The sequence below is a fragment of the Tachyglossus aculeatus genome, chromosome 21 (genome assembly GCF_015852505.1).
Source record: "Tachyglossus aculeatus isolate mTacAcu1 chromosome 21, mTacAcu1.pri, whole genome shotgun sequence".
NCBI classification, from domain to species: domain Eukaryota; kingdom Metazoa; phylum Chordata; class Mammalia; order Monotremata; family Tachyglossidae; genus Tachyglossus; species Tachyglossus aculeatus.
The window spans coordinates 69,812,815-69,835,228 of record NC_052086.1 but is presented as its reverse complement, the minus strand read 5'-3'; the positions used below and the strand labels follow the sequence as shown (position 1 = coordinate 69,835,228).

Sequence of the window (22,414 nt, the reverse complement as noted above, 5' to 3'; positions counted from 1 at the left end):
TGCTTTAAAGGTATATCCAGTCTGGCTGCTCTGGTTTTCTATGTCAGTCAATCGTATTTATTGAGTGCTTACTTTGTGCAGAGCACTGGCCCTTGTGCTCCCCCCTCCACTTTTCCCTTGCCCTCCTGACATGCCAGACTGTAAGCTCCTTGTGGGCAGGGAACATGTCTGCCGACTCTGATTGTACTCTCCCAAGCACCTAGTACAGTGTTCTGCACAATAAAGTGCTCAATAAATAGGATCGAATGATTCCGACCATGGTAGGCAATGCAGCATCCTGCCTGGCCTTGACATGCCCTCTCAGCCCCTCTGGCAAATTAACATTTTCTCTTTCCCCTCCTCCCTCCCACCCTCTTTGTTTTTCCTGCTTTCTGCCCTTGACTGAGGTGGCCATTCTCCCGGGAATTCCTCCACCCAAAACCATGGCCACCCTTCTTCCACTCTCTCCACCCTTCTCCTGTCACTGTGGTCCCCACTTCCCTGCCATCTGATTACTTCTTTCTGCTCAATTAATTAATCAGTGGTATTTATTGAGTGCTTACAGCGTGCAAAGCCCTTTACTAACTGCTTGGGAGAGTACAGTACAACAGTCTTGGCAAATAATATCAATGCCCTCAAGGAGCTAACAGTCTAGAAGGGGAGACTAGCCTTTTCCTAAATGGCTGCTTTAATTCCAGAGTTGAGCTGTGTTCTTTAACAGGAACCCCTCCCAATCCCCCATCCAAAGAGTTTTTTAATGTGGCTTCTCACCCCCCACGCCACCATGTCTGGCTGGAGGAACTCAGCATATCCAACGGCCGAGACCAGAGGAGGCAGAGGCAAAGCCAGAAGTCATTCAGGCAAGGCATTAGAAAATGTACTTCCCAACAATGAGGCCATTGAACACCCTTCCTCGCTGAAGCTCACTTCCCTCTCCATCCCTTTCTCCCCCACCACACCTGGGCCTGAGTGCTATTTCAGAGGAGAATGGGGGCTTTCATGAGGAAGCTCGTGGAGCAAACTTGCAAACCTCAGGGCTGGAAGGTGCTTGGCCAGTGAAAATGGCAGTGAGCCCAGCACCACTGACTCCAGGAGCTAAGGGAAATCTCACATAAAGGAGACTTGTAGAGTCTGCAGTGCATTCATTTACATCTCTGCATATTGACTATAATTTATAGGCAGCAGCTGTTGGAACTCCAGCATCAAGAGTATTGGTAGGTATTAGGCTTTCCCCCTCCTCCCACCCCCTCAACGTATCAAGCATTCAGGCAGGACAAATTAATTGGGTTTGTGTATTTATTTATTTACAGTTGTCTTCCTTTATTTATATTTCTTGCTCCTTGAGTATTTACATCTGTGTGGAGGCAGAATTTCTACCCCGTAATGAGTTTACATTGTATCATTTATTATGCACCCAGGAAAAAGGAGCAAGTTCAAACTGGAAGTTCCAAAAAGAGGTTGTTTCTTGTGCATGAAAAAGCAATTTGTCTATTTAAAGTTTCTGTTGAAGCCCCTTCCCAGAGGGGCTTTGGGAGTTTGAAGGGGAGGTGCGGGCATGGGAGGGAGACTGGGGGAAGATTAGCCAGCTGAGAGGCAGATTTAGGTGCCCAAGTGTGAAATCCCAACTTCTGGTTCGAGGATTGCGGGACACTGAAAAGCAGTGTGGCTTAGTTGATAGAGAACAGGCCTTGGAGTCAGAAGGACCTGAGTTCTAATCCCAGCTTCTCCACTTTTCTGTTGTGTGATCCTGGGCAAGTCATTTCATTGCATTTCATTTCTCTGTGCCTCACTTACCTAGTCTGTAAAATGGGGATTAAGGCTGTAAACCCCATGTGGGACAGGGACTCTGTCCAACCCTATTTGCTTAGTACGCTGCCTGGCACATAGTAAAAACTTAATAAATACCACAGTTATCATTATTATCCGTGTGAACATGGAGTTCAGGAGGGAGCGCTGGAGGGTCTTGGTGGGTAAAGGAGAGGTAGGGATGGGGGGACTCTGAGCGGGTTGTGGCTCAACTAATGCTAGGGCAAGGAGCTGGGAGATGCTTGGACCGCTACAATGACTGTTACCCTACTCCATCCCGTCTGATTTCCAGCACCAGGTGGCCAGGCCTGGCCCAGGTTGGATGGATTCTGGAAAGGGGCTTAAGCGTGGCTTTGTGAAAGCAGGAAGAGGGACTGCTTAGCATTGTGCCCATGACTGAGTCTCTGTGGACTGCTAAGGACCTCTAGACTGTAAGCTCCTTGTGGGCAGGGAACATGTTTACCAGCTCGGTTCTATTGTACTCTCCCAAGTGCTAATACAGTGCTTTGCACATAGTAAGGACTCGATAAATATGAGGCCCTGTATCTCCAAACAAAGGGTATCTGAGCATAAGTTGAACACTAGCAAATCCTTTTTTGCCCACCCTGACCTACTGCAAAGGCTGACTGGACTTGCTTTCAGATTCCTCTATCATAGCCCTGGGTAAGAAGCACAGTTTTCAAAGAAGCATAGTAGTAATCTAGTAGTGTCTATTTAAAGCACTTGCTTTGTGCAGAGCACTTTTCTAAGCTCTCTGAAAGAATACACAGGTGAGAATTGAACACAGTCCCCGTCCCTCGGACACCTCACAATCTAAAAATAAAAAGTGGGAGGGGGACTGGTGAAAGAACAAGGGCCTGGGAGTTGGAGGACCTGGGTTCTAATCCTGGCCCCGCCATTTACCTGCTGGGTGACCTTGGACAATTGACATAACTTTTCTGTTCCGTCATCTGTAAAATGGAATTCAATACCTGTTGTCCCCCCTCCCTAGATTATGAGCCTCATACTGGGCAGGGACAGATTGGATCTGCTTGAATGAGTGAATGATGGTATTCGTGTCAAGCACTGTTCTAATGCTGGGGTAGATGCAAGATAATCAGATTGGACACAGTCCCTGTCCCACATGGGCTCAGTCTTAATCCTCATTTTACTGATGAGGTAACTGAGGCATAGAGAAGTGAAGTGACTTGCTCAAGATCACACAGTAGCCGAGTGGCCGAACCAGGATTAGAACCCAGGTCCTTCTGACTTACAAGTTCTTGCTTTATCTACTAGGCCAGCACAGAGTAAGCACTGAAACATTATATTATATATTATATAATAATAGCATTATTATCACTGTTGTTATCATCATTATCTTTCTCCCCACTTTAGATTGCAGCATTGTTAGTAGGTAACCACCTTCTCCCGCAGCCAGTCACTTGTATTTGTTTAGCACTTAACTGTGTGCAGAGCACTTTACTAAGTGCTTAGGAGAGTACAATATAACTGACACATTCCCTGCCCATAACGAACCTGCCCATAGCGAGTGTAGAGGGGGTGACACACATTAATATAAATGAGTAAAATTACAGACTTGTACATAAGAGCTGTGGGACTGGGAAGGGGATGAATAAAGGGAGCAATTAGGAAGACACAGAAAGGAGTGGAGAAGAGGAAAGAAGGGCTTAGTCAGGGAAGGCCTGCCTTCAATAAGGCTTTGAAGGAGGCAGTGAAGCCTGCCTCCCCTTTTCCGTCATTATTTGGTCCCACTCCCAGAGCATCATAGATTCTTGCAGGAGGTTCCCCCTCCTCTTTCCTCCCTCCCTCTAGACTGTAAGCTCATTATGGACAGGGAATGTGTCTATTATTTTGTGTCTATTATTATGTGTCTATATTATTATTGTCTTTTAGACTGTGAGCCCACTGTTGGGTAGGGACTGTCTCTATATGTTGCCAACTTGTTCTTCCCAAGCGCTTAGTACAGTGCTCTGCAAACAGTAAGAGCTCAATAAATGTGATTGATTGACTGATTTATTATTCCGTTGTACTCTCCCAAGCACTTACTACAGTGCTCTGTACACAGTAAGCGCTCAGTATGACTGACTGACTTTCTGGAATGATCTTCTGGGGGACAATCAGGGAGCATCCCCAAACCAGCCCCTCCCACCCTAGTTCGGCCCATTCATTCATTCATTCATTCATTCAATCGTATTTATTGAGTGCTTACTGTGTGCAGAGCACTGTACTAAGCACTGGGAAAGTACAAGTCGGCAGCGTATAGAGATGGTCCCTACCCAACAACGGGCTCACAATCTAGAAGGGGGAGACAGGCAACAAAACAAAACATGCAGACAGGTGTCAAAGTCGTCAGAACAAATAGAATCAGAACAATGCTCTGCACAATGTGAGCCCTCAAAAAGTACGACTGATGGACTGATTGATCTCACCCCCGGATGGGGTCCACAGCGATGGCCCTGGTCTCGCTCAGGCTGGTCTCCTTCTGTTGGCTGCTGTCCTGCACCCTTGAGCATCCCCCGTGGTGTGAGATTTAGTGAATGTGTCCACCTAGGGAACCCCGTGGTGGACCTCCCGAATTCCCCATCTTCAGCCCGGGAGGGCCCTAATCTCCTCCAGCGATGCTTGCTGGAAGCAGCTTCGTTCCCGCATGCTGGGGACCCTCCCATTAGACAGTGAGCTCCTGGGGCTCGGGTGACGGAGGTCCCGGAGAGGTCCGGATCGAACAGGGTCACCAACCATCTTCACCCACGTGAAGTGAATTTCCCCCAAAGCCTGCCGGCCCCCCAGGGGTGGGGACTCAGTCCCTTGAAGTGAGGCAGGGATGAAGGGTTGGGCACTCGCCTGGGGGTCGTTCTCTTCCTGCCCAAGTCCATTCTCCCCTTCTCTAAAAGGCCAAACTGGTTGGGAGCAGAGAACCCCCTCCACCCTTCCCAGGGGCTTTCCTGACTCCTTCCCCTCTCCTGGGGTCTGCCCTTCCCTTGGCCGGACCCTGTAACCTAGCCAGGCTTCCCCGCCAATGCCAGGCAGGTGAACCCGCGGTTGAGCCCATCAAGGAGCTGGCAGGCTTGGCACAGGGGGCGGCTGGCGAGGCTCCCACAGCGGGTGCAGGCGGTGGGCAGGGGCGGGCCAGTCCCGAGGCGCAGGCACGGCCACGGAAGGCGTCCGGCGCATAGCTGGTATGGGGTCAGTTATGAAGGCAGTGATTAATTTTTCCATTTCTCAATGGAAGCTACATCGAGCGGCTGTCAGATGGGGCTCAGCCTTTCAGGCAGCTCCTTCTCCCCAATACACACTTGCTTTTGGAGGCGTCGCAGAGTCTTTCAGGAAAAGCGACAGTGTTGTGTGTGTTTTTCCTTCACATCCCCGACTCGGTATTTTGGCCCTAAGTGTTGAATGATGGACTGTTCCAATTATAGGCAAATGGCACTTTAAAGTGTATTTAAGAGGAAATTCACCCCAGGGATAACTTTTGAACACCGTAAAGGATTCTTCTGGGAAAACGGCTTTTTCACACTAGCACTTTTTATCCGCAACTGGGGATGGAGTGGCCCCTTTAGGAATCCTGGTTTCTTCTTCCTCCCTTTGCCCTGTAGGCAGAAGGGTTGGATGTGAAAGATGACAAGTCACTCAAAGAGGTTGTGCTACCTGGCACTTGGATTTGCACAGTTTAATCACCCCTCCTTCAACCCCATGAAACTTTTGTACTTATTAATTCATATTAATGTCTACCTCCCCCTCTAGACTGTAAGGGAATACGTCTCTCAACTTGGTATAACTGTACTCTCTCAAGGCTGAGTAAAGTGCTCTGCACAAGTAAGCACCCAATATATACAACTGATTGTTTGATTTACTGATAAATATCTGGGGAAAAGAAGAGGGAAAATACCAAACTTGCTTCCCTTCCACCTGTCTGTATGGCACTAGATTTTTTAGATTTGATTTTGATCTGAAAGAGATGACCGGAATTTTTGTAGTACATCAAAGCCTGGATAAGGCCATGACTACTTAGTGGTTGGGTGGCTGAGATCACCAAGACTCCTTTAAGGTCCAGACTCTTGTCTGTCTCTAAAGCAAAGAATGCTGCTTGAGCTTTAATAATACCAACGATGGCATTTGTTAGCCATTTACCATGTGTCAACCACTGTTCTAAGCGCTGGGATAGATATAAGATAATCAGGTTGGACACAGTCCTTGTCCCACAAACGCCCACAGTCTTAATCCCCATTTTACAGATGACGTACTCGGGCACAGGAAAGTTAAGTGACTTGCCTAAGGTCACACAGCAGACAAGTGGCAGAGCCAGGATTAGAATCCAGTCCCTTTTGACTCACAGATCCATGCTCTATCCACTGGGCCATACTGCTTCCCTAGCTTTATTCTGGGAATTCTGCCCCACCTGGAAATCCTAAGGAAAGCTCATACAACTTCATTCATTCATTCATTCACTCACTCGTATTTATTGAGCACATACTGTGTGCAGAGCACTGTAAGCACTTGGAAAGTACAATTCGGCAACAGGTAGAGACAATCCCTACCCAACAATGGGCTCACAGGCTAGATGGAGGAGACAGACAACAAAACAAGTAGACAGGCGTCAGTACCATCAAAATAGATAAATAGAATTATAGATATATTCACATCATTAATAAAATAGAGTAATATGTACAAATGCACATAAGTGCTGTGGGGAGGGGAAGGGGGTAGAGCAGAGGCAGGGATTGGGGTGATGGAGAGGGGAGGAGGAGAGGAAAAGTTGGGGGCTCAGGCTGGGAAGGCATCTCATACATCATTTTTAAAAAAATGGTATTTGTTAAACACTTCCTATGTAGTAGGCGTTGTGCTAAATGCTGAGGTAGACTCAAGATAATCAGGTTGGGCACAGTCCATATTCCACACTAGGCGCACAATCTTAATGCTCATTTTACAGTTGATAACTGAGACACAGAGCAGTTAAGTGACCTGCCCGAGCTCACACAGCAAGATAGTGGCAGAGCTGGGATTAGAACCCAGGTCCTGTGAATCCTAGGCCCGTGCTCTTTCCACTAGGCCAAGCAGCTTCCAATTTCTCAGCAGTTTGTGTGCTATTCTTGCAGGCTCTTGACTACAGCCATTTCTAGATAGGGTCAGGGAAAGTGAAACTCCTGGTTGTTCATCCCAAACAGAAGCAAAGTGATCTTTGGCTTGAATGTCTTTTGCAGAACTTTCTCTGGAGTTAACAAACATATTCTCTTCAGGGTAAATGTACCAGCACTTAGAACAGTGCTTTGCACATAGCAAGCGCTTAATAAATGCCATCATTATTATAGTCTGTGACTTCATTCCTGAGCCAGGAGGAGGTTTTTCTCCTCACTCTGGACTGGCTCTTGGTTCATTATAGGGCAAATGTACATAATAATAATAATAATAATAATGGCATTTGTTAAGCGCTTACTATGTGCAAAGCGCTGGGGGTATACAAGGTGATCAGGTTGTCCCACAGGGGGTTCACAGTCTTAATCCCCACTTTACAGATGAGGGAACTGAGGCACAGAGAAGTTAAGTGACTTGCCCAAAGTCACACAGCTGACAGTTTGTGGAGGTGGGATTTGAACCCATGACCTCTGACTCCAAAGCCCGTACTCTTTCCACTGAGCCACAGAGCCTGAAACTCAGCTCTAACCATTCCCCTGCATGGCTGGTAGACCCCCATGTCATTTCTCACCTTTCTCTAAGGATCAATCCTGCTCTGTTTTCCATCTTTCTGGGCAGGGGAGCTTATTAGTTGGGTGGAGATATATATCTTCGGAATTGGCTGAGGGATTTGGTCCCCAACTCTGTTTTCTTTACTATTACGTCTCCAGACTATAAGTTCATCCTCTAGATTGTAACCTTGTCCTCTAGACTCTAAGCTTGTTGTGGGCAGGGAATGTGTCGGTTTATTGTTATACTGTACTTTCCCAAGCGCTTTATACACTGTTCTGCACACAATAAGCACTCAAGAAATATGATTGAATGAATGGACTGTAAGCTCATTATGGGCAGGGAACGTGTCTGCTAATTCTGTTGTACTCTCCCAAGTACTTGGTGCTGTGCTCTGCACATAGTAAGCATTCGATAAATACCATTGATTGTTTGATAAATGGGTCCAGTGCTATATAGCAGGCTTTACATACAGCCCCAGGAGATATAAATCAGCGTGGTTCAATGGAAAGAGCACGGGCTTTGGAGTCAGAGGTCATGGGTTCAAATCCAAGCTCCGCCAGCTGTCAGCTGTGTGACTTTGGGCAAGTCACTTAACTTCTCTGTGCCTCAGTTACCTCATCTGTAAAATGGAGATTAAAACTGTGAGCCCCCCATGGGACACCCTGATCACCTTGTAACCTCCCCAGTGCTTAGAACAGTGCTTTGCACATAGTAAGCGCTTAACAAATACCATCATCATCATTATCATCATCATCCTCATAGCCAAAGAGTCTGGGTTCATTATGGGCCTTCGAATAGGCATTGGTCCAACGGTGATTATTTGCCAAGGAAAATGGCAACATTGCAGGTCCAGATTTGGTCTAATCATCCAGAATTATAGTTGTTCACCACAGGTTGGGGCTCTGGTGGAACAGTCTACCAACTCTGTTGTCGTTTCCCAAGCACGTAGCTCAGTGCTCTGCACACAGTAAGTGCTGAATAAATTCCACTGACGATGATAAGCCTCCAACTCGGAACTGTCAGCCACAAGATAATTAGGAATAGTTAGAACACAATTCAGAAACTCATTCAAACAGTGCTTTATATTGAGCACCTACACAGATTTCATTTCTAAAGCCTTGGAAGGACACAGAAAAAATAAAGGGAATGATCCCAGCCCTCATGAAGGTTATAGTTCCAACTCACCTGTAACTGAAATTTTAAAATGAAAGGAAAAAGGAAGTATCCATAAAAGGTGGAGTGTGGTGATTGAATCGCAGATTCTTCCTTACCATCAGCAGGCAAGTACTTCATCCACTATTTAGGTTGGATCTGAAGTAGAAAAGCTATATTACTTAGAGATTAGCACTTGTGTGAAGACCTCCAGTGGTTCCTTCCATGTTTAAAACACTACTTAAACGTGTGTTAAACCCCAGGGAATGGAACTCATGGGCGTCACATATGGTATTTCTCCCACCAACTTAAGGAAACATATTTGGGTAAGAAGGGAGCCAGGGTCACATCCGCAACTGCAGAAAATACCTTAATAAGTGAGTAGAGAGACCTTGCAGAGAGACTAGAAATAACCAGAAACCGCCTTGGGGAGTTCTGACGATGGCTCCCTAGGTAATGGACTCCCTAGCTAATGATATTCGTTTCACAGAACCATATTGTGTTCAGCATATTCCTGCCTGATTAGAACTTGCTCTAAACATGCCCAAGGTTGAAATGGGAATGGAGGATATTATTGCATTTAATTAATTACCTGGAATAAAGATGGATTTCAGCAGCAGCTTAGAGGTACAGCAACAGCAGAGCAATTAGAATTTCTAAGTGATCATACAAACATTTGAATGCGAGATCACTGTAATAAGTACATTAAGATAGAATAAGTCAAAACGTTTCATTAGCATAAATAACCTTAGGTGATAGTGCTACATTAGTTAAGAATAAAGGAAACATTGCAGCTTGATCAAATATGAGAAATAGTAGGCAATTTGTCACGCATGCAGCATTAGGAATGAGCTGCTTGGGGTTTATTGTTAATTAGCTTTACATTTGTCTAGCTCTGCTTGCTGATTGGGTTGTGCCTGAGATTTCATATGTGCCTGTGTCTGCCATGACTCCTTTGCTTACATGAGAGATGTTTATAGAAGGGAGAGAAGCCTGCTTTTGACTTTCCAGACTGGTTCTGCTAATAATAATAATAATAATAGTACATGTTTAGCCATTATATGTGCCAAGGACTTTACTAAACACTGAGGTAGATATCTTACAATCAGATAATACACAGTACCCATCTCACAAGGGGCTCAACATCTAAGGGAGAGGAAGAACAGGAATTTAATCCCCATTTAAAAATAAGGACACTGATGCCTAGAGAATAATAATAATAACAATGTTTGGGGTATTTAAATGCTTGGTAGGTGCCAAGCACTGTACTGTGAGCTGGGATTGATACAAGATAATCAGTTCGCACATGGGTCTCACAGTCTAAGTAGGAAAGAGAAGAAGCAATCACCATTTTGCAAATGAGGGAACTGAGGCATAGAGAATTTAAATGACTCGCCCAAAGTCACGCAGCAGACAAGTGGCAGTGCTGGAATTAGAACTCAGGTCCTCTTGACAATGCTTCTGTTTGTAAAGATAGGGGCAGTCAATAGTGATCTGAGCCCTAGCAAAAGTAAGCTTAGCATGTTTTCTGATCCCAAATAGGCTGATTCTCTGTCCCCGGCTGGACGCTTTCTGAGTAACAACCATGTCAGATCTCTCATTTCAGAAGACACAATATTTTGAAGAAGCAGCATAGCATAGTGGGTAGAACACTGGCCTGGGAATCAGAAGGTTGTGGGTTCTAATTCTGGCTCCACCACTTGTCTGCTATGTGACCCTGGACAAGTCACAACACTTCTCTGTGCCTCAGTTAGCTCATCTATTAAGTGGGGATTGAGACTGTGAGCTCCATGTGGGACAGGGACTGTGCCCAACCTGATAAACCTGTATCTACCCCAGCACTTAGTACAGTGCTTGGCACATAGTAACAAATACCACAATTATTATTATTATTATTATCATTATTATTTCCACACTCAATCCCCTGCAGAGGCTCAGTAGCATCTGCACTGGAGTTCAAGTTTTCTGGCAGGGCCGGAGCAAATCATTTCTGTTTTGGCCAAGCTACCTTGGGTAGACTGTCTGCATTAATCAAGAGTCATATTAGAATGGATAGCAGTTCCCGCTGCTGATAACACAAATTAACTAGAGGAATTGCCCATTCTCAGTTTGTCAGATTAGCATTCATAGGTTTGTGAGCCAAAAAGAAACGACAATAATTGCAGTGCTTTTCTGTGCCTAATTAAGTCCAGGAAGGGCATCCAGGAAGCAATGGGGAATGTGAGCTCCTTAAATAGAGGACTTAAAACAAAACAAATGCTTAGTACAGGGCTCTGCACACAATAAATGCTCAGTAAATGCCATTACTCCTAAGGTACATTCTGCTGAATGCCATTTGGGAGATTCTCCAAGAAAATGGAGAATGGAAAACCCATCAGTCAATCAATTATATTTATTGAGCACTCACTCAATGCAGAGCACTGTACTAAGCACATGGGAGAACACAATACAATAGAATTAGCAGACACATTCCCTGCCCTTGATGAATTTACAGTCTAGAGGGGGAGAGAGACAATAATATGAATACAACTAAGAAACCTAAATATTCCTGAGGATTCCAAATCCATTTATGTTACTCCTTAGAGTCATCATCATCATCTGGAAAATATACTTGTAGAGAGAATGTCTGTTCATATTGGAAGGAAAAAAGATTCACCAAGCTGGTGAGTGGAAAAGAAAATCTTGGTGAGCTGAGGGGAGAATTCTCCACTCCCCACTTCCATTTGGGCTCTAAATCCTTGGCCTGCCTGTGACTGGAGTCAGTTGGCTGTGGTTCTTTAGGGAGCTATGAATGAAGTATCTGACTGCTCTGTCCCTCAGTTTGCCCTTCTGTCAAAGAGTGTAAAGCTGTGAGGCAAACTTGATTTAGAGCTGCACTATTTCTTTTCTAGGACTCTGGGAAAGATACTACTTGGATTAAAAGTAGCCCAATCAAGCTAATAGAGCTTCTCTGGAAATCTGTGCTCGTGCTAAACAAAATGGCAACTCAGAGGGCTGTTAAAACCCCAGAATGTAATCTTCTCATAGTTATGGGGCAAGCCATTCACACTGCTCCATCAAGCTTATGGTGGTGACGTCTCTTTAGGCAATAATTGCTCCTCAATTTGGAATGACTAGTAAGTAGCCAAAGGGTGCTTTCTCCACCATCTAGCCCGTACGACTTCTAATAGTGTAATATGGCAAAGGAGCCTATCCTACTGTTAGGCTTTTCCAGTTGATCCACTTTATCTCGGGGAACCGTTAACCCATGCACGGAGCGTAGGTGGCTGTGACATAGAACCGAGAAATCTCCACTGGCATCGCTGCTACAGTCGCATGAGTTTCTATAGCAACAGGGGTGGAATTCTGTGGCATACTAGCATTCTAGAGATGGTGCGCAATATCCTTAGATCTACTTTTATACTAAAGGCGTGATTTAGGGTAAAGGCCCTGATTGGGATTATGGTCTCTGGGGAACAGTATATTGTAGAGAAGATAGGGATTTTAAGCTCCAGTGACTTTTGAATGGAGTAGGTATCAGAGTCAGAATCCATTGGGTTACAGTTTGGATCTGAGTACCTGTCAGTCATCATCATCAGTGGTATTTGAGAGCTTACTATGTGCAGAGCACTGTACTGAGTGCTTAAGAGCTTACTCAGTTACAAGCACGAGCTGATAATTCAGCTAGAAGCATCAGGAGCAGCTAGTTTATTTTCTTCCCCAACCATTGGACCTTGCTTCTAATCCCCAGGTATTATTAACTGATGGGACTGATGAGGAGGAATGTAATAGAGTGAGTGTGATCCAGAGGGGGTGGGAAACCAATTTGATGTAACCACAACCGACGTCTTTCTCTTTATAGCAGTCAGTGGCAATGTAGGCTTTTCTTCGTCACTTGGCTTTCAGCTTCCATTCCCCTCGATGGCTCCCATGCCTTGATCTGAGGCCTTGGATAAATCTTAACTGTTGCTTGGATGTGTGACCACAATAGCTTCATTTGAATGTGTAGCTTGCCTGAAGTGTTTTATTTCAATTGCCTACGACAGATCCAATCGATGAGCCATTTTAGAAGTAACTGTCGGAAGGCACATCAATCAAGTAGGTTAAGCCTCACTGGGTGGTATTCTCAGCAAGTTTTCCTTTCTGTTTCTCTTTCTCTCCCTTCTACAGGATGGATACTTTTCTCACCGTCCCAAAGAGAAAACGCGAACCGACAGCAATAACGAGAACTCAGTGCCGAAGGACTTTGAAAATATCGATAACAGTAACTTTGCCCCGAGGACTCAGAGGCAGAAACATCAGCCAGAGCTGGGGAAGAAGCCACTGAGCAAACAGAAGGAGCACCTGAGGAAGAAGCTAGAGAAAGGGGAAAAGATGAAGGAGAATTCACTCCTGGGGAAGAGCTCTAACGAGGTGCTGGGAAGCAGAGACCGCGCTCCCAAGAATAGCAGCCACGGCAGCAGCCTGAAAGACATCCCCAGGCCCCCCAAACAGCAGCAGGTGAAAAAAGGTGGTGGCGGCTCCCCCGAGATCAAGTACGAGCAGCCCCCCAAATGTGACATCTCAGGGAAGGAAGCCATCTCGGCTCTGTCCCGCTCCAAATCCAAGCAGTGTCGCCAGGAGATCGCGGAGACGTACTGCCAGCACAAGTACGGGAAACTGATGCCACTGGAGAAGGTGACACGCTTCTGTCCTCTTGAAGGTAAGCCGCCTGGCCTGGGGCCTTTCTCAGGGAGAGTTTTCATTTGTTCATTTGATTGTATTCATTGAGGGTTTACTGTGTGCAGAGCACTGTATTAAGCACTTGGGAGAGTACAATATAACAATAAACAGACATTTTCCCTGCCCACAGTGAGCTTACAGTCTAGGGGGGAGACACTGAAATAAGTATAAATAAATAAATTGCAGATATGTACATGAGTGCTGTGGGGCTGGGAGGGGGATGAATAAAGGAAAAGGGTCAGGGCAAAATAGAAGGGAGTGAGAGAAGAGGAATGGAGGGCTTAGTCAGGGAAGACCTCTTGGCGGAGATGTGCCTTCAATAAGGCTTTGAAGCAGGGGAGAGTTATTGTCTGTGGGATATGAGGAGGGAGGGCATTCAAGGGCAGAGGTAGGTTGTGGGCGAGAGTTTGGCAGCAAGATAGATGAGATTTAGAGAGCTGGGTATTTATTAAACACTTATTGGGAGCAGAGCAATATAACCAGTATTAAGCTCTGGGAGAGAATGCACTGGTAGGAATCAGACACAGTCCCTGTCCCTCATGGGGTTCACAGTCTAAGAGAAAGAAATTAACGACAAGGAATTTTCCCAGTTTTGACCATTGCCCCTGGACGGCAGTTCAGTTATGAATCTTTTAATTCTTCCAAGTTACATGGAAAATATCTAATAGGTCTAGCACAAAAATTAATGAATGATAATTCTTCCTCCAGTTGGATAGTAATGAATAATAATTGTGGTATTAAGCGCTTACTATGGGTCAAGCACCGTGCTAAGCATTGAAGTAGATACAAGGCAATCAGGTCCCCCATGGGGCAAAACAGGGATCACAGGAATTGAATCCCCATTTTGCAGATGAGGGAACTGAGACACAGGGAAGTTAAGTGATTTGCCTAAGATCACACAGCAGACAAGAGCCAGCAGTAGAACCCAGGTCCTCTGACTCCCACTGTTTTTCCATTGTTTTTCCACTGTTATGCTGCTTCTCTCAGCTGCGATCCCCAGAATCACCCTCCAGTGGGACAGGTTTATATGGCCCACCTCTGGTTTGCATTAAGTGTGTGTTTGTGTGTGTGTATATGTCTGTCCAGCTGACCTCTTCACATTAATCTGCACGCTCCAAAGGACTTTGACAAAGTGAGATATGTGGTCTGGTTTAAGATAGTTTCACAAGGTTTCCTTCCATTTCCACAGGTAGAATGAAAGCTTCATGTGGAAAGGAGCCTGTTGGAATTTCCAATTCCATGCTGTTGGCCACAGTGGGCTTTCTAACTCCGACTCAGTCCCTGACATGAATTTAGCTTCTGGGCTCACCACTAGGGATATGTTTTTTTGGACATCAAGGATTATTCCCTCGCCCTAGAGAATCCTAAAGGGAAAATTAAGGACTGGTCCTTTGGCCAAAAGGGTAAACTCAAAGGGTTTTCCAAGTCCCCTCTCCTGTCCACTGGGTGGACACGGTAGAATCTGCCACCCATGAATGGATAGGTTGTCATTAGGGTTCTTTGTCTTCCATTTTAGGAAGTTGACTCTTTTTTCTTCTTGGAATCTTTCAGAATGTATCACTCCAACCTTAGAAAATGAGTGAAAGTCAGTGACAATAAATGTGTGCTATTTTTGAGTGAAAATTGAAATGTATTTTTTGATGTTGACAAGGACACTTGGGAGATAGGCTAGAAATATCTCACCTCCACTGCTCTGAGTCCTTGCTCTGAGCTTCTGGTGGGACAGGAGATTGCTGAGCTCCTGTTCTGCCCCAAAGAGTAGTTCCCTTCCTCCCCTTGGGGTTTTCTAAAACATTGACAGCTGACTGTTTTAGAGGTGGGAGACCCTCAGACACATATATAATCAAATAGCTTCTATTTTCTTAGTATTTTACTCTTGGTGAATACAGAATTATGGCTAAAAACAGAATAAAGATAGGCTTTTTCAATTCCAGAGCCTCCAGTAAAAATCAAAATAATTTCCCCACGAGGGCCAGGGACTGTGACCAATCTGATCATCGTTTATCTATCCATATGCTTAGTAAAGGGCTTAGTGCTTAGTAAGCAGAAAAAGCATGGGTTTGGGAGTCAGAGGACCTGTGTTCTAATCCCGGCTCTACTACTTACCTGCTGTGTGACCTTGGGCAAGTCACTTAACTTCTCTGTGCCTCAGTTTCCTCATCTGTAAAGTGGGGATTCAATACCAGTTCCCCTTCCTACTTAGACTGTGAGCCCTGTGCGGGACAGGGATCGTCTGACCTGGTGATCTTAATCTTCCCCAGACCGCTAGACTGTAAACTCATAATGGGCAGGGAACGTGTATACTAATTCTGTTGTGCTCTCCCAAATGCCTAGTATGGTGCTCTGCACATAGCAAACACTCAGTAAATATGATTGATTGCTTAGAACAGTGCTTGACGCACAGCACTTAACCAATACCACAATCTTTGTTATTAGTATTATTACTGTGATTATTAATATTATGGCAGACTAAGGGTCTTGTTTCAGTCAATTGCATTTATTGAGCGCCTACTGATGGATGTGGGGTGTTCTGGGACAGATGTGTCCATGGAATCGCTACGGGTCACAGACGACTTGACGACATAAGACAACACCGTGCAGAGCTTTGTATTAAACACCTGGTGATGTGGTCTTTCTGAGTGGCTCTTTACACAAGCAGAGCCCTGATGCAGTCAGAGAGACTTAGGCAGAGGATTTCACTCTGCGTCTCATGTCAAGACCCTTCAGTATTGCCCATCATGTTGTGTGGCTTCCCAAAATGATTTGTTGTGGGGATAGGAAGGGGAAAAGAGATGATGAAGAGGCACATGAGAGTAAAGAGAAGAGCTGCCTGTGTTGACTTAACAGCTCCTACCTTGTCCCTCAGCACTTAACTTCTCAGTGCCAGTTACCTCATCTGTAAAGTGGGGATTAAGACTGAGCTCCATGTGGGACAACTTGATGACCTTGTGCCTACCCCAGCACTTAGAACAGTGTTTGGCACAGAGTAAGTGCTTAACAAATACCATAATTAGAGAAACAGCATGGCTTAATGAAAAGAGCACGGACTTGAGAGTCAGAGGTTGTGGGTTCTAATCCTGGCACTGCCTATTGTCTGCTGTGTGACCTTGGGCAAGCCACTTAACTTCTTTGTGTTTGTTCTCTCATCTGTAAAATGGGGATTAAGACTGTGAGCCCCATGTGAAAAGGGCAATTGACAGAAGACTGACAGTTACCAAGGGGCTTCCCCACTAACTAATGGGGGAGTTGAGAAACCTGTGTTTTCAATGTAGCATGTCACCTCTCTGGGCCTCAGTTTCCCTATCTGTACAATGGAGAGAAGTATATTTGCTACCCCCTAATTCACTAGAGTCGGTAAGATAACTGGGATGAGTTACATGAAATTGCTTTAAATTGTTTGGAAAAAATGTGCTCTCTGTGGGCATGTCTACGTCCATTATTGCCACAAACCCCACTTCTGTATCACATCTAGATCCTAAAATCCCCCAAATATCTTTTTAGGGGTATTCAAGTTGGCAAAACTGTTCAGGTTTACTTCTCCAGACCTCACACAAATCATGTTGAGGTGATTTCCTCCAGTTTTGTCTCCATTCTCTGCCCTCTCTTTGAATGGGTTAAAGTGATGTCACGCGCTGTCCCAGCAGAACCCATATCATTCCGAAGCCTCCTAACAAGAAAAGAATAGCCCTTGTAATGTGATAGTCTGCTCCATCAATCACGCAATCACCAGTGGTTCAGTGGTATTTATTTATCAAAGCACTGGGCCTAAGCCCTTGGGAATCTACAATATCACAGAGTTGTAGACATGATCTCTGCTCTCCAGGAGCTTACAGTCTAGTTCATCAGGAAACTCCCAACTGCTGTTGGCTGGAATGAGTCCTCCAGACTGATTTGGGGGTTAGAAATTGCTAGATCCAGGTGGAGACAGGGATGGCGATAGCCAACAAGAGATCGCCAAGAGTTTGTTCGGACTCCTTAAGGCAGTGGGCCGACTGGAGAAGTTGAAATGATTTTGTTTTCTTTCAAGTTGGAAAATTTAGAGGTGGCAGTTTCCCCTGTGTCCTTGTGATTCAAACACAAAGTGGAATCCTCCAGATGCTTCTTTCCCCTCAAGGAGCAGCAGATAGCAAAAGACCAACAGAGTAAAGATGATACGCAAGCCAAAGGCAAATCACACTCTCTAGGGTCTCTGGCTTTTCACAAGTGAATGGCTTTCAACTCCACGCAAGTATTTTTAAAACAGTGAGCCGAGAGCAAAGAAAGCAATTCCCTTAGAGACATTAGCCTTAGCTCTGAGTTCCCCTGAATTATTGGTGTAATGAAAATAGGGGACTGATATTAGACATTGGATCTATACAGGAATACGCTCCCGTTTTGTCTGTGTGGGTATCTTGTCTTCATACTTTGCCACCTCAAGATCGAAGCTAGCCATCCATATAGCCTCAGCCATCTATTCACAAGCAATAGTGGGCTTGTGAAAGTGAGAGGGGAAGAGATGTAGCTCATCAGAAGAGATATTGCAAATGAGGAGGCCAGACCCAACTTTAGGCAATTGACCAAGTAGCCAAATCGTCCAAAAAGCAACCGACTGTTAATAAGATTGGCATTTGAGCCACTGCCTATACAGACCAACAACACTTTAATTTGCTGCACCACAGACTCCCTGTTGCCATAAATTTGTTGTGACCAGACTAATTGCAAAATATCCCTAATTGGGCAGTTATCAATGAACAACTTACTGTGGAACAAAACGGCTTACAATTAATAGCATTTAAGCCATAAACTATTCTTCTGCAGAAAGCGAAGATGTGTAATTACACCACATACAGAGATTGTGTGCTGCTCTGGAAATCGTGACACCAGAATTTCTCTTTGCATACCAGGGAATACCAACTTGGGCTCAACAATTCTTTCATTTGATGCTAAATGAAGAGATGAAAAAAATATAGGGCATATGTGTGCCACTGTGCTTAATAAAATGAACCCAAAACTTCAGTCAGCTTAGTGCCTGGTGTTGAATATAATTAAGAAAACAACCTTCCTCATAGGATTGGAGTCCAAAAGAATGGCAATTTAAACAGGATAGGAATGTATTTTAAACGTTGACTTTTTAAAAGGCTGCTGAGATGGCTAGATAAAACATGCACCCAGCAACCAAAGATGAAGACTGAAAACCATCAGAGAGAATTATTCATTTTCTGCAGAAAACTCATTTATTTTGACAAGTGTAAATTACTTACAGTTGCCCACTGCCAGGTTCCAATGGCACAGTGGCCAGCGAGGAGGCAAGTGGATGTGTGGATTGCAGGAATTATGCAACAGGAAAATAACAGGGAAGTTCTTCTGGGGAGAACTGATGGGGAAGGGTAACAGGAATTTACAGATTAATGACAACTGTGCCAAGGAGCAGTGCTCAAATGGCAGACTAGAGAAGCATCATAGCCTAATGGATAGAACACGGGCCTGGGAGTGAGAAGGACCCGGGTTCCCATCCTGGATCCTCTACTTGTCTGCTGTGTGCCCTTGGGCAAATCATTTCAGCGTGCCTCAGTTACTTCATCTGCCAAATGGGGATTCATACTGTGAGTCCCATGTGGGACATGGACTGTGTCCAACCTGATCAGCTTCAGAACTTAGTATAGTGCCTGGCAGATAGTAAGTGCTTAACAAATACCATAAAAAAAATTGGGGAGACTCAAAAGACTAAAGCAGCCATTCCTTCAAGCAATGGCCAGAAGTCACTGCTGTTTTAATCAATACCATTGCGTCAAACAATGGCCAGAAGTCACTGCCGATTTCAGTCTTCATCTTTGGCTGCTGGGTGCATGTTTTATCTAGCCCTTTCAGCAGCCATTTAAAAAGCCATTTAAAATGTCAGCGTTGAGCACTGCAGTGGAATGGGGGAAGAGGAAGACCAGAGGTTTAGACAAGACAAGAGATTTAGATCATTGAATGATTCTGGGCTTGCTTTCTCAGAATTACGCCATTTTTCCTCAGCTGATTCTCCCCCTTTCCAACAGTTTCTTTTTTTTTGTATTTTTTTTATGTTAGTGATGAAGGCACTCAGTAAATTCTATTGATTGGTCTGAAAGGTTATCTGCTTCCTCCTTTTCCTTCCCAAAAGACTACCAGCACTCACATTCCGCTCCACACATCCTCCCTAAACTCAATAGAATTTATTGAGAAGCAGTGTGGCTTAGTGGAAAGAGCATGGGCTTGGGAGTTAAAGGTCATGGGTTCTGATCCTGCCTCTGCCACTTGTCAGCTGTGTGATTTTGGGCAAGTCACTTAACTTCTGTGCCTCAGTTACCTCATCTGTAAAATGGGGATGAAGCCTGTGAGCCCCATGTGGGAAAACCTGATTATCTTATATCTGTCCCAGGGCTTAGAACAGTGCTTGGCACATAGTACCTGCTTAACAAATACCATTATCATTATTATTATTGGTATTGAGCAAAGCACTTGGGGAAGAGCAATAACAGTAAGCCACCCAGGCCCTTCCTTTAAGGATCTTACAGAGTAACAGAGTCTAACCTCCACCCCTAACTTCCCTCTGAAAGTTAAGAAGTTATGAAATTTACCTCAGCCTTCTCCTGAAAAAAGGCCCTCCCTGAGTCTGAGCACCCTCAGATAAAGCACCCTCAGGTAAAGCAGACAGGCCTTGCACTGTGGGGAGCAATGATTCATAAATGTAGGAAAGCAGCATGGCCTATTGGAAAGAGCATTGGCCTGGAGTCACAGGACCTGGGTTCTAATCGCAGCTCTAACACTTGGTCAAGTCACTTCATTTCTCTGTACCTCAGTTTCCTTATCTTTAAATTGGGGATTCTAGTGCTTAGTACAGTGCTCTGAACATAGCAGGCACTCAATAAAGACCACTGATGATGATTCAGAACCTATTCATTCATTGTCGTATTTATTGAGTGCTTACTGTGTGCAAAGCACTGTACTAAGCACTTCGGAAGTACAACTTGGCAACATATAGAGAGGGTCCCTACCCAATAATGGGCTCACAGTCTAGAAGGGGGTGACAGACAACTAAACAAAACATGTGGACAGGTGTCAATTCATCAGAACAAATAGAAATAAAGCTAGATGCACATCATTAACAAAATAAATAGAATAGTAAATATGTACAAGTAAAATAAATAGAGTAATAAATCTGTACAAGCATATACAGGTGATGTGGGGAGGGAAAGGAGGTAGGGCGGGCGGGGTGGGGAGGAGGAAAGGAAAAAGGGGGCTCAGTCTGGGAAGGCCTCCTGGAGGAGGTGAGCTCTCAGTAGGGCTTTGAAGGGAGGAAAGGAGCTAGCTTGGCGGATGTGTGGAGGGAGGGCATTCCAGGCCAGGGGAAGGACGTGGGCCGGGGGTCGACAGCGGCGGGATGTGCCTTCGATAAGGCTTTGAAGGTGGGGAAAGTGATTGTCTGTCAGATATGAAGAGGGAGGGCAGTCCAGTTCAGAGAAAGGATGAGGGTGAGAGGTCAGCAACGAGAAAGATGAAATCAAGGTACACTGAGTTGTCCCTCATACTTAGCTTGTGAGCCCCCCGTAGGATAAGAACTGTGTTTAATCTGATTATCCTGTATCTCCCCCAGTGCTTTACAGTCAATCAATCAATCGTATTGAGCACTTACTGTGTGCAGAGCACTGTACTAAGCGCTTGGGAAGTACAAGTTGGCAACATATAGAGACGGTCCCTACCCAACAGTGGGCTCACAGTCTAGAAGGGGGAGACAGAGAACAAAACAAAACATATTAACAAAATAAAATAAATAGAATAGATATGTGCAAGTAAAATAAATAAATAAGTAGAGTAATAAATACGTACAAACATATATACATGTATACAGGTGCTGTGGGGAAGGGAAGGAGGTAGGGCGGGGGGATGGAGAGGGGAAGGAGGGGGGGAGAGGGGGAGGAGGTGCTTTTTAAACACTCAATGCCAGTTACCATTGTCATTGAGAAATGTCAGTGAATGAAAGCTGAGAGAGCTTGGTCAGACAGCTCCATTGTCCAGCCCTTTTCCTGCTCTCCAAGAACCAAAATAAAATTCAGCACCCTGATTTCCTGAGGTTTGATTTTTGCTTTTCCTCAGACTCTTGTGATCAATTAGTAGTGTTTATTGAGGGCTTACTCTGTGCAGAGCACTATACTAAACACTGGCAAGATGTTCAAAAGAGTCAGTAGATGTGACTACCATCCTTTGGTTTCTTCTGTGGTTTCGTCTGTGGAAAACAAAACAACCAAGGCACTTGTGAGACAATCATAGAGATTAGCACCTTCCAACTTGCAGCATCTCGTGCTCAGGCAGTGAATTGAAGAGGTTGAAGTTTTATTCTCCAGAGTTTTGAGTTTGTGGCATACAGCTCATTGGAGCCAAAAGTGCAATCCTCCTTGGAGCGGAAAGTATGTTATATCTTTCCCAGCATCGCCTGATGGAACTAGAAGTTGCTACTTGAGAAGCATGGCTTAGTGGAAAGAACATGGGTTTTGGAATCTGGGGTCAGGGGTTCAAATCCTGCCTCTGCCAACTGTCAGCTGTGTGACTTTGGGCAAGTCACTTCACTTCTCTGTGCCTCAGTTCCCTCTTCTGTAAAATGGGGATTAAGACTGTGAGCCCCACGTGGGACAACCTGATCACCTTGTAACCTCCCCAGTGCTTAGAACAGTGCTTTGCACATAGTAAGTGCTTAACAAATACCATTATTATTATTATTTTTATTATTACAGTTGGAATGGCATGAAGACCTCACTTTAAAGTATTAGGAAGTAGAATTTGGAGAGCAACTGTATGTGGACATGAAAAACCCCATTTTCCCAGCAGCCTCTATAGACTCAGAGTCTTTGGCAGCTGGTAATAATAATGATGATGGCATTTGTTAGGTGCTTACTATGTGCAAAGCACTGTTCTAAGTACTGGGGTAGATATAAGGTAATCAAGGTGTCCCATGTAGGGCTCACAGACTTCATCCCCATTTTACAGATGAGGGAACTGAAACCCAGAGAAGTTAAGTGACTTGCCCTAAGTCACACAGCTGACAAGTGGCAGAAGAGGGATTAGAACCCACAACCTCCAACTCCCAAGCCCGGGC

General features: G+C 44.9%; 1 protein-coding gene across 1 annotated transcript in view; it reads left to right on the top strand.

The window, feature by feature from the left end:
* Positions 1–22,414, top strand: part of XYLT1 (xylosyltransferase 1) — a 253,247-nt gene that overhangs the window by 95,349 nt on the left and 135,484 nt on the right. Inside the window, exon 3 of the mRNA XM_038762807.1 lies at positions 12,769–13,300. Within this exon, the coding sequence (XP_038618735.1) occupies positions 12,769–13,300 (532 nt within the window). The remainder of the gene's footprint in view (positions 1–12,768; positions 13,301–22,414) is intronic.